This window comes from Neltuma alba, unplaced genomic scaffold (genome assembly GCF_004799145.2).
Source record: "Neltuma alba isolate B1F8T4 unplaced genomic scaffold, ASM479914v2 tig00003394_pilon, whole genome shotgun sequence".
NCBI lineage: Eukaryota > Viridiplantae > Streptophyta > Magnoliopsida > Fabales > Fabaceae > Neltuma > Neltuma alba.
The window spans coordinates 25,590-38,207 of record NW_021633265.1 but is presented as its reverse complement, the minus strand read 5'-3'; the positions used below and the strand labels follow the sequence as shown (position 1 = coordinate 38,207).

At 33.4% G+C, this 12,618-nt stretch overlaps 1 protein-coding gene across 2 annotated transcripts; it reads left to right on the top strand.

Annotated features, from left to right (window-relative positions):
* Positions 1-400: 400 nt before the first annotated feature.
* On the top strand, positions 401-6,018 carry LOC114741446 (protein PAIR1-like). Of its 2 annotated transcripts, none has more exons than XM_028929711.1 (12): positions 401-595; positions 1,368-1,527; positions 2,089-2,233; positions 2,416-2,550; positions 3,031-3,083; positions 3,182-3,376; positions 3,609-3,674; positions 3,764-3,813; positions 4,373-4,508; positions 4,746-4,836; positions 5,474-5,582; positions 5,657-6,018. In XM_028929711.1, the coding sequence occupies exons 1-11, from the start codon at positions 537-539 to the stop codon at positions 5,578-5,580; spliced, it is 1,197 nt and encodes a 398-aa protein (XP_028785544.1). In that variant the 5' UTR covers positions 401-536; the 3' UTR covers positions 5,581-5,582; positions 5,657-6,018. The 2 variants fall into 2 exon arrangements, with proteins under 2 accessions (XP_028785544.1, XP_028785545.1); XM_028929712.1 differs by having other exon boundaries at positions 5,648-6,018.
* The last annotated feature ends 6,600 nt before the right edge of the window (positions 6,019-12,618 follow it).

Here is a 12,618-nt window from a genome sequence, read left to right as displayed (position 1 = left end):
TAGAATAACTTCACTAAAAATTCTAAAACCGCACTTTAAAAAAAAATTAAGAAAGATAGCCATTGAATTGGAGTTTAATTATGATTGAATTTAAAAAATATGTATTTAGAAATGGGATTGAAGTATTTCTTAATTTTTGAAGCTTTGATAGATTTCTTTTTATCAATGATTCATTTGTTCGCCAGCTTTTATTAATAACTCAGAAATTTATGTATGGCATCAGGAGACAGAATTTAAGTTGAGCAGTTTGGCCCGAATATGACCCGTGATTCAACCCCTTGGCTCAAACCCGAAAGGATTGTTAAATTCCCGCTCCCGCCTCCCCACTGATTATGTACTCACTCACTCAGTTCAACTGCTTCACTTTCCTTAGCCTCTCTCCCTCCTGGCCCAAAGCAAAACCTCTTTCTCTCGCAAGAAGTATTCGGCATTGATTATTTGAATTCACGACAGATTCTCATGACTTATTAAACTCTCGTCTTCGAATCGGCAAATCATTCTCTGGTTTCCACATTCACCGACTCATTTAAATATACATGAAGATCAACAAGGTCTCCGATCTCAGCTCCATCTCCGTCCTTCCTCCTCACACAAGGTTCGAATTCTTATCTCCTTCCGTATGAATCACAAGAAAATGAAGGAAAGTTGACAGGAATTCTATACTTGTCGCACAAAATGCTAAAGGAAAGAACAATAACAATAATAATAATAAAAGGATTGCGAGCCATCCATCTTGGTTCATCTCGGCTCCATATTCATTATTCTTACTCATAGTTTTTTTTTTTTTTTGGTTCCGCCTGATTTTACTATTTTGTTTAAGATTAAGTTCAGTTGGTTGGTTTGGACGTGATCAAACGCATTCCAATCTAGAGAGAATGCTTTGGTAGCGTTGGATTCAGAACTAAACTACCTTAAAGAAATGTGCTATGCTAAATGACGGCTTCGCTCATGTTTGGCCGTTTATTCCGGTTTTCTTTCTGATAATAAGAAGTTAAAAAAGACCAAAAAGAAAAAAATGGAGAGAACTTGTAGATTTGAAGTTTCGATGTGTATGTGTATTTACATTCGTGGATCTTTCTTTTTAACTGAAAGTATGCCTCGTTTGATTGTTATTTGTAATAATTCTGTGGAAGTTTTGTTTAGGATCCTGTGAAAGCACAGGATGGAGGAACAAGTCACTTATAATGCAAACTCTTATGAACTGTACCTGTGACATCATCTACTTTAGAAACCATCGCTCTTCAGTAATAACTTTCTGACAATTTGAAACTCTGTCCGAATATGATAAGATGTCAAGTTCCTGCGTAGAACGATGGTATTTATAGTTTTGGCAACTTACGCTGTTTGGTTGGAAATATAACCTAAAGGAAATCAAACACCGGGCCAAGTGGATTGCAAGGACCACAGCTTCGCTCACAACCATCTGGTCACTCTCAACAATCATTTTCTCATGGACTTTCATCACAAAATGCATTGTTATCCCAGTTCTCTCAAAATTCCCTCGATGAGGCTGTGACAAATGATCAGGTTATATTTTGTTTCCTGAATCCTGCCATTTCTATTAATTTGATCTGTAATGTAATCTTTAATTATATTTACTTGAGTTGAAAATTTCCTATCGAGCATGAATTTCACATAAACTTACACTTTGTGAGTTACATTTGTGACGTTGGAAAACCTTACTGTTAAACCGGAAGAAAGGAGCACACATTGTGAGAGGAAAATTAATCATGCCGTTGCCGCACTCTGTAATGCTCAATTTTTTCTTATGGGATCCGGTTAACCCTGGGATTTGTCTGTCTTCTCATGCTAGGATTCCATGATGCACAGCCCTGAGTAAGAATTATCAATTATGTCCACAAATTTGGGAAGAAAAACCTTTCTACGCTGTTTCTATTCTCTAACTATTGAAAAGCGTCATAGGATTTACCGGTTACAATTTTCCCTAATCCAAGTTTAACATATCTCAAATGAAATGAACATAACATCTTGTTTAAGCTTTATATTCATTTAATAAGTATATAATCATAAATATATGCAACCCAACATTTTGCTTTCATGTTCATTGTGCTCTTTTTATTCTTTCAGAGACTTGGTTCTCAAGAACGTGAGAACTCCGTGAAAAGGCTTTCTTGCTTCCCCGCACTTACATATGGACGGGAAGAAAGTCAGCCACCTAACTCCAGATCGTCAGCCAATCTCATGCGCAAATGGAATTCTGTAGAACTTAAAAGTATGGGTTAATCCATAAAGTTACAAGTCTATTGCTCGAATCTTAAGTATCCATATTTGACATATTTGGAAGTGATGTGCCTTCATTTAAGCTTCGTAAGAGCAGGCAGACCAATTAGTTCAGTGTCTTGTACATGTGTATAAGCCTTTACAAAAGATTCTTACTGTCATCTGCTCTGGCAGGTCAGTTAAGTGAAGGACTTGAACACCGAATTGGAATAATGGAAACTTCATTGAGCAGGTTCGCGATGATCTTGGATTCCATTCAAAATGATGTAATGCAAGTAAACAAAGGGACAAAGGAAGTTACTTTGGAGAGTAAGTGGTTAACTCTTTAGATACAGAGAATATTTTGAAAAGGATTTATGAATGTGATACTTTGTGTTTGCAATTGGAACCAGTTAATTTAGGGTAAATTAATTTGAAGGTTAGATTATATCTTCGGTAGCTTCAAATTTTTGTCGGTATAATGAATTTTTCCAACATTCCGGATAAAATCTTGCATGTCCTTTGTCTTTTTTTCTTTCTCCATTTTTTCAATCGTCTTCCGGCCAGTCCTTAGGTCACAGTTCAACCAAATGCAGGTCTCTGATTTCTAGCCTAGAAAATATTATGTCTATCTTGATTTACAATTCAGCATGTATTTAATGTCGTGTTGCTAAAACTGGACTTCTGTTGGTCCTGTTGTATATATGATCCAGTTTCAAAACTATCATAACCGAAGCATATTTTCTGGCTTCATTAGTCAACGACATCTATAACCTAGTATACGTTGTTCATTTTTCATTTTTAATTCAGTGGAACATATGAGGCAGAAGTTGATTGCTCAAGATAGCACACTTCAGTTAATGGTAATAACCTAAATTTCAACTTGAGATCTAGAATAGTATGAATGTTTAAGCATCAGCCTTTGTAAACACCTAACTTAGAGATCTCGGTTTTCAATCAGACCAAAGGACAAGAAGAAATTAAAACAAGCATTGATGGGAGTTTGAAATCTTTATCTGATCAAGTGAGCAAGGTCACGAGCCAAGACAAGTTACAAGAAACATTTTTGGTTGTCTCAACATTGCCACAGTTAATTGAAGCATCTCTACAGAATCTACAAAAGGAATTACAGAACAACTTTTCCAAGGAAATGCAGGCACGTAAGATGTGGCAATGAATGATATCTGAAACATGTTAAGATAAAAGTTTTTGACTTTGTTTAGGGTAAATTACAGATCTTTATCCAATACGAAGAGTGCTCAAAGTATTCTTGTCTATATTTTTCATCCCCCCCCCCCCCGGCCCTGGCCCTTCTTTGTCTCTCCTTTCTTTTATATAGAGATTTCAGTGCTCATTCTCCTTGATGCTTTGTCAACGAGTACTTTCAGGTTGTTTCTTGCAGCTTAAAAAGCCTTAATAGAAAAGATTTGGCTCCAGCTACTATATCGAACAAGGTTATTTATTTCTATTACATGTTGAACCTGCAGTCATTTTTTATGGTGAGAAGACTAGTAGTAATAACTGATACATTGTTGGATTGCAGAGTATCGGCAACCCAGTTACCATACCAAAAAAGCTTCAGGTTCCTGTTAGGTTTGTTTGCCACATAACTATCACTACTAGTGTTTCTGCTCAATCAGAAAAGATATATTCATTTACCTGCATTATAAGTTGATCAATCTCATTGGCAAGCATCTAATGAAACAATTTGAAGCTTTTCTCACAGAGACATTTTCATATGGTTTTCACTTCTTAAAACGAGGGAAAACATGCTGCAGGATGATTTTTATGTTTTATGATGTTTGATCTGAAAGAAATTGGGCAGGGACAGATGGTGATCACGTGGTGTTTACATCTCGATCACATAGACATAATTCAACATGCTAATCCTGTCACAGCAAAAAAAAAAAAAAAATGATGATATTTATCAACTGAATTTTTGGATCCGAATAATGATTGTCGGTTATAAGCCATCTAACTCCACAAATTGGCAGCAATCCATATCCCTGTCTATCGAAGTGTAATGATACATTTTATTGCATCCTTCTTCGATCTGCCCCAGTGCGTTCATGCTTCTATATGCTGCTAGAGTAGTTATTCTGGAACTCACATGGGGAGAATGGAAGCTCATGGGTATTTTTCTTGACTTCAGTGGTGTTAAAATTAATGTACAAGCTACTAGAGCTCCAGAGGTAGGAAATGAAGGCTGGAAATCGGTCAAAAAAGTTGCTTTTTCGGATAGATTGTCTGACAAAGAGCACAAGCAAAAAGGGCCTTGCTTAGAAAAGGTATTTCTAAAATTAGTTTCTTTTGTCATATATTATTCTAAGCTTCTAACTCAAACAGATTTTTGTGTCCTGGCTTCCTGTCAATCATCAGTATGACATGAGGACAGTTATAATAAATGCACTTGACGTTGAAATTTGTCTCTTTTTATTTTCTCGCTAAAGAATCTCTGCTTGTTACCTTGCAAAGGCATCTCTGCCTTTCTAATTTTCCAGCTACTGTTTGAAATTTTATGGCAGCATGATCGGGGAGAAAGAGACTGTAAAATTATCATTGAATCGGATGAGGAGACTGATGGAAGTTTTTCGTGCCTGTCCGAAAAATGCACAGGTAGTTGGCAAAGCTGGAGTGATTGTCCGCTTTTTGTCTATATTTACTGGCTAGATTTTTTTCCCTTGAAGCGTATCTTATAGAGGTTAACATCACCTTGTCCGCCTATGTCATCTAAACAATCTCTCTTCAAGTTCCGGTATAGTTTGAAATCGGATGACCATAAATGTATAATCAACTCCATTTTCAGTGCTAGGTTCGGGAGTCCACTTCTAGATTCATGCTAGTTTCTAGAAAACAACAGCCAACAGATTAGTGGCTGTTTAAGCTAGGTGATAGCTGCAATTCAAAATCAGATAAATAAATACGACAAAAAATCTTTAGAATCTGACTTACATTTCTGGTTACTTCATATTATAGGACACCTTGTAATTATGACTTGTCTTTATATTATTTTTTATTTTAATTGTTTATGAAGTCTCCATAAATAACCAAGCTTCATTTGAATGGGAATTAACTGCTGGAAATATGTTTCCTTGGGAAGATCTCAATTGTGGTTACTTCATATTATAGCACACCTTGTAATTATGACTTGTCTTTATATTATTTTTTATTTTAAGTGTTTATGAAGTCTCCATAAATAACCAAGCTTCATTTGAATGGGAATTAACTGCTGGAAATATGTTTCCTTGGGAAGACCTATATGGGAAATGGACAAAGGAAGCGAAGGAAGAAAGTGAACGGATTTTGCGGGAAGCAAGAAGGCGCAAGAGAAAGCACTGTAATACCATAATTATCAACTAAAGGTACATTTTTAGCCGTGATTTCAATTTATCATTCTCTCTCGTTTACAAGAAAAATAATACTACAGCAACGGCAGGCCCAGTCTCTGAACAAGGAGGGGGAAACGATGAACCAGCCCAAGCAAGGAAGCCCAGAACCAAGACCAAACCCAGAAAGTTTAGTGATTACATGCTAATGTTACCAAAAAAAAAAGCATAACAGGCTACATTTCTGATTACATACTAATGTTACCAAAAAAGATAGCAGACTACCTTTCTAAACAACCCTTAATTTGACGGGCACAAGCAAGTAAAACATGAGAGTCGCTGTACCTGTTAAAACTGACACTTGTTATTATACTTTGTAGCTCTGTTGGAGGAAGTTATACAAGTCAGAAGGTAAGTGTAGTAATATTGCAGTCTAACACTTCGTAAGGAGCTTCTGGGGTCCATTATAAGAGCGTTTTTTATTCAATAATACTGGCTTACTTTTCCTCTCATCCCTTGCTGTCTGTCATCCAACCGTAAATATCCTAGTTTCGTTATGCCTAATGCAGGCCCAATCCTACTGAATAAGGCTCCGCTCTAGTTTACAGGCATTGCCTATAAATTTAAGTTCGTTGGGTACACTGACTTGACTAAACAGCTTATTCTGTAGCATGTAGTACGAACTGAAGAAAACAACTTACTTGGAGTAACAGACATAAATTTAATTTTCCCATGACGCTTCGTTGAAAGATGGACTGCCAAAAAAATGTCCATACCCGCACACAACACTTAACATGCTCTATGATGTGTATGGTGGAGAGTTTCCGCTCAATAGTCATTAACAATAAAAGTGTCCGAACTCTATAACTCTACATCATGTCCTCCAAACCTGATGGCTAGTGGTAGATCAATTAATTAACTCGTCCCCTTCTTAGATCTTCAATCATAATTTCTTTTTCTTTTTCTCATTAAATGAAAGTCTTGGTTTAGACATGTGAAGCATGTAGGCAGAGTTAGATGAGGAGCGTCACCTAAGGCTGCTTTTTATTCAGAGTTCGTTGTGAGGGGTGATTGCCTAACTTTTACAAGTAATAAAGCAATATGGTGAATAAAGTGGGGTTGAGCTCTCTTTTCTTCTGTGGTTAAGGTAGGGCACCCTCCTGGACAGACAATCCCATTCTCATCAAAACAAAACATGGGGAGGGCTCACAATGGAGAGCGACAGCTCCACTCCAATACTACTTTGTTGAAAACTAATTGCATGTAAGCAAGTGGAATGCTCTCATGACAACGGCTATTGCTCTTGTTTTCTCATTTGTATCAATTTAGTGGGTTTTCACCTTTCTGTATTGAATGGAGAGCGACAGCTCCGCTCCAATGCAAGTTTCTCTCATTGTTGGCTTATATCTTGTAAAGTTTGCCTAAAATCTGAGATTAAAGTTTGTAAAGATTTCATTGCTTTCTGGTATAAGCAGAAATTTCGCGTCTATAAAATCAAATGAACTGTTTGCTCAAAAAAAAAAAAGTGAACTGAGGTAACACTTTGTTAATGTACTGAATTATTGGTTTAATATTTTAAAATTTTTGTCAAAGTATAATATATTTATTCCAAGTATGAATGCCAACACTGGATGTGCGGTCAAGATTTAAGAAGGCAAATAAATTATGTGAACTTTCTTTAAGATAATTTTTTACGGAATACATATATTATATATTAAATGAAAAGAATTAATTAAGTATAAAATATTTTGATGAAAAATTATTTTAGAATTAAAGGAAAGATAATTTTAATTTCTTGTTTCAGGCAAGATATTTGTAATTTCTCCAAGGGTGTAGATTTTTGTAATTTATATCACATTTTATATCTTCAGAGACATCTGCTTAAAAAATGAAGATCAAATCACATTTAGTCACTCAGCCAAAAATTACATTCACTCACTATAATCTTTATTTATGATGCCAGTTTCTCTTCGGTTAGTTAAGTTTGCAGTTAATTTATTTGCCTGAGTGTAAAAAATTAGTCTCAAAATATTGTAATTGAAACACATTGCCATGATAACAAACTGTATTTTTCTTGGAAACCTATAGATGGACTTACTTTTTTTCAGATAGAAGAAGACATGTAATTTTCATCGTTGTTAAGAATCTTTTGATTTGGCAAAGTATTTTTGATTCTTTGATCATTAAATTGTAATTGAAAATGAGAAAATCAGAGAGAGGAGAAACAAGCACACACACACAAGTCAATGACAAGAAACACAGAGGATGAAGAAATGAACTTGGTGGGTTCCCAACGCTAAATAAAAAGGAACATGATATATAATGAAGACAAGGTGTGTCGGCGTTGAAATCCTAGCATCGCTATATATATGGCCTATCCCTCTACCCAATATATATATATATATATATATATGATTCTTTCCGTGTTTTCTTAATCGTTAATGGTATCCTAAGAATAATAAATAATATAGTAATTTAAGGGGTGAAAAACTAATTAGAAAGACAGGCTTATGTGTACTAGCTGCCAAGCCACAAAGCAAAAAAAAAAAAGTGCTTATAATGTTTTTTTAAAAATTTCGATGGGTAAATATTATCATAATTTTCAAGGGTAGGTCACGAGGCCAAAAGATGTAGTTGGATAAAACTCAGAGATTCTTCACATTTTTCTACTCTTACAATGATCCAAGACCTACTAAATTGTTGTTTAGTGTCCAATTCCTTTGTTTTATCCACTTTTGTCGACATCTCTTCGTTGTCTTTCTATGCTAGGACTGCTACAAATTGACATTCGTCTCTCTCTTCTTGCGTATTACTTCCGGTCGTAATTGTAAAATATTATTTATAATCAACAAACAAGATCTTATAATTAGAATAAAAAATAATATATTATAGAATATGGTGAAAATGTGAAGTTAATTCAATCACAGGTTTCTTATTATTACAAAATGCTTAGAAATTAACAAAACTTCATCGCGATGTTTCAGAAACTTGAAGAATTGTAGCTCCTTATCCTTTTCATAATAATTTCATAAACATCACCCAACCCTCTATCATAGCTAGAATCCAAACCTCAACGACCTAGACATGTGGTTGATTTTCAACCTGCATCAATTAGCTGTCAAAACCAAACACAAAGGGTCAAATCAAACCAAGTCATAAGTCATAACTGTAATTTTGTATTCATTATATTTTCCACGTTCATATTGATGGAGTTTCATGATCATATATTGGGAAAATATACAGAGAACAGGAATTTAAAGAAGATGTCATGTTTTGACAGGGCAACTACCAGCTTAATAAGACGGAGGGAGCATGGACCAACGTCACCAAGAGGTTCCCCAAAGTACATTAATTGATTTGACAAATTAAGGGAAGACCTTTCTTTTCATCACCAGTTGTACGTTCCAATATTGTCTAGCTCCTTCCATTTTTCTCTAATACCACGCAGACATTATTTGTTTTATGCATCTTCAAACCCACATGAATTCAAACCCACATGAATTGAAATGCATGCGTTTCTTAAGAAGAAAATTAGGAAAGAAATCAGGGAAAACTGGGGGGAAATCTGTTGTTAAAAACATTATTAGTGAAAAATGAAAATGACCTAAATCAGAATGCAAGCACTCAAAGGGTACAAAGAATATTGGTAATTTGTATGTGTATGAAAATTTATCAATCTTTCTCTTATCAATAAAATTTTTAACGGAGGATTTTCCTTCAATTGTCCTAAAAATCAAAAGGCTAATTGAAAAAAGATATACAGAAGGCCATGATGAAGGATGGAAGGGGGTCATTTTCAAAGGCGGTAAAATAATTGAAAATAAACCAGCAGTGACAGCACAAGAGAGATACAAATTAAATGGAGTGTTGCTTGAGATGGAAGAGTGATGAGATGTTGTGAGTGAAAAGGAATAAAGAGATCAGAGATGAGTGGCATTTGGCTTCAAAAGTGAGTGATTCTAATTATTAGGGTTTAGGGACTCACTCCCTTACGCATCTTGGCTTTCACTTGAAGCCTTCCAAAAGCATATTACACTTTCTTCTTCCTTTGTTTCCCATATGCCATATCCTTTGTGATCACTTTGACCACAAGTTAAACCTATACTTTCCTTCCTTCCATCCTCCAAATGCGATTTAGTTAAAGTATTGTTTGTTTTGATGTTACTTAATCATATGAAAAGGGATTTTCATCAATGTTGATAATTATTTATAGTGGCATTTTATAAAAAACAATACATGTTTATTATAAATAACTAATTTTTTTAAATATTTATAAATTAATTATCTAACTTTTATATTTGCAAGAAGAGGAAACACTATTTAAGCACTCATAATTTATCTTCATCATATTTAATAATTTAAAAACTGAAATTCTTTGCAATGATTCTAAAAATAGTTATCGAATTAATTATTAATAACAAGTAAAATTCTAGAGATGTGTTTATATTTAATTTTTTTTATTTGGGGCTTATAAATAATCTTCATTACTTAATTAATAAGAACCTATACTTTCCTTCCTTCCCTTCTCAAATTATAGACGAGTTAGTTAAAGTATTGTTTGTTTTCATGTTACTTAATCATATGAAAAGGGATTTTCATCAATGTTGATAATTATTAATACTGGCATTTTAGAGAAAACAACATATGTTTATTATAAATAACTAATTTTTTAAAATATTTATAAATTAATTATCTAACAAGATGAAACACTATTTGAGCACTTATTTTCATCATATTTAATAATTTAAAAACTGAAATCCTTTTCAATGATTCTAAAAATAGTTATCGAATTAATTATTAATAACAAGTAAAATTCTAGAGATATATTTTTATTTATTTATTTTTATTTGGGTCTTATAAATAATCTTCATTAATTAATTAATAAGAACCATGGGGAGCATTAGATTCCATATGTGTGGTCCCGAATACTTAATTTGGATATATATATGTTGCCAGGGGAGAAAGAGACTTTGTCGATGGGTTCAAGAGATTCCCATAACATTGATATCGATACAAGTCAACAACAACATATACAAGTTCGTCCAAAGCAAACAACAAAATATGCAAAGACACAGAATTTATTGCCTCTTGTTCTTATTGATCATTACTTTATTTTCCTTGCATATGCCTCACGGCTTTGTGATAAGTGACATGTATAAAACTATGGGCAGCAGAATATGTACAAATATATATACATATATTTCGTCACTGGCCAGAGAGAAACAACAAAATATATATCTCTTGGTCAGGAAATTGAAGGCTCAATCTTCTTAAGAAAATTACAATGAGATCTCAATAAAGGAAAAAAAATTACTCCCTCCGTTCCTTATTATAAAAGACATTTGATGCTTATGGCATGTTCCTATATATAAGAGACACTTAAAAGTTGTCTCTACTTTTTTATGCTGATTTCCTATTTTACCCATATTTATTGTCTCCAACTCACACTCTCTCTCCTTCCTACTTCTCTTTCTTTTAATAATTTACCATTTTTCTCCTTCATGTTCTCTCTCCTTATTAATGAGGGTATCTTTGAAAAAAAAATTATACTTTTTACACATTGATTGTTCTTAACTAATTTTAACTGTTTTTTTTATCAATGTAATTTGGTTATTCGTCTCTTATAATAAGGAACGGAGGGAGTACAAAACAAGTCTCAAAGGTTATCATTTTCTATTCTAAAACTTGTCTGTTTAGACTGTTATTGGGATCTTTTAATAACTATTTCTCTTTCTTGAAACTTGACTTAATTTGCCCAATCTTATTTTTTCTGCTCCCAATAGCTCCCAATCACATATACTAACGCGCGTGCCTATGTGTGTGTGGCCATGAAAATTAAATACTACTTATATAAGAGTCTTATATTTAGGATCAGAGGAGTACTGCATATAATAAAAGTTCCTTCATCTATTTCCTTCGAACTTCCCATCACCTGCTGCGTAATAATTGAAATGTTCTTTGCATTGCACCGTGAAGATTTGAATTGGGATTCATATAGAGTACTATATACTAAGTACTTATTTAATATGATTGATTAAAATGTCGAATAGTATAAATATGATTTTTTTTTAAACTTATCTAGGCTGGAGGGAGGGCAAAGAGATGGACAATAAACCTGCATATACTACACTCTTATCTTATTTATAAATTATTTTCAGCATGTTATTATAAGTAAGAAAAAAAATCTTAACTCTTATGAATTTTGTCTTCAACTTTAATAACTTTTCAATTTTATCTTTATTTAATATATATTTCAATAAAATAACAGTCTGTGCAGTAATTAGTGAAGAATAAAATTACACTTTCATATACAGACAAAATTTGCTGATATGATTTATAAATAAAATAAAAATATTTTCTCAAGATCACACGACTATGTTCACCGGAGCTAGTATTTGATAGGCTTAATTCTAATTTCTAACTGCTTTTCACATGCATGCTCCTATAGATTTAATGACATGGGTTTCCTCATCTATGACCCTTTAAGTAGACCTATCTTTTTTGTTTTGTTTTTTGTCTTGACCTATAAAATCATTTGCATTTAAACACTCACAAGTGTATTTGAGAATTTCCCTTCGCCAATAAATGCTGCTTCTTTCGCCCCTTAACTTGATAATAAATACTGCTACCATCATGTGAATAAATTCAGACCTACTTTTGTTTGACAATAGTTACAACCACTAAGGATGTCTTTAATTAACCATATTCTTCTAAACCCAAAAAACATTAGGTGCACCAAATCCTGGTAGCAACTAAAGTAGGTACCATTATTTTATTAAACAAAAATCATACATCATTACTTTACTTGTGTTCCTAATTCAAACATCTTTATATTATCTCATGATTGAGAAATATTTTTCATAATAAGCAAATTTCAAAATTCAAAACCATATACGCCATCATTATTACCATAGCGAGGAATGTTTTAGGGTAAACAAGTATATGTTTTTAATTATTAACATCTCATAATTGACATAGGCCCACGGGCATATAATATAATTTCTTTTTAATTTTATCACTTAACTAAATAATCTTTTTTCCCTTTCGTTGATATATCAAGTAAATCTCTCTC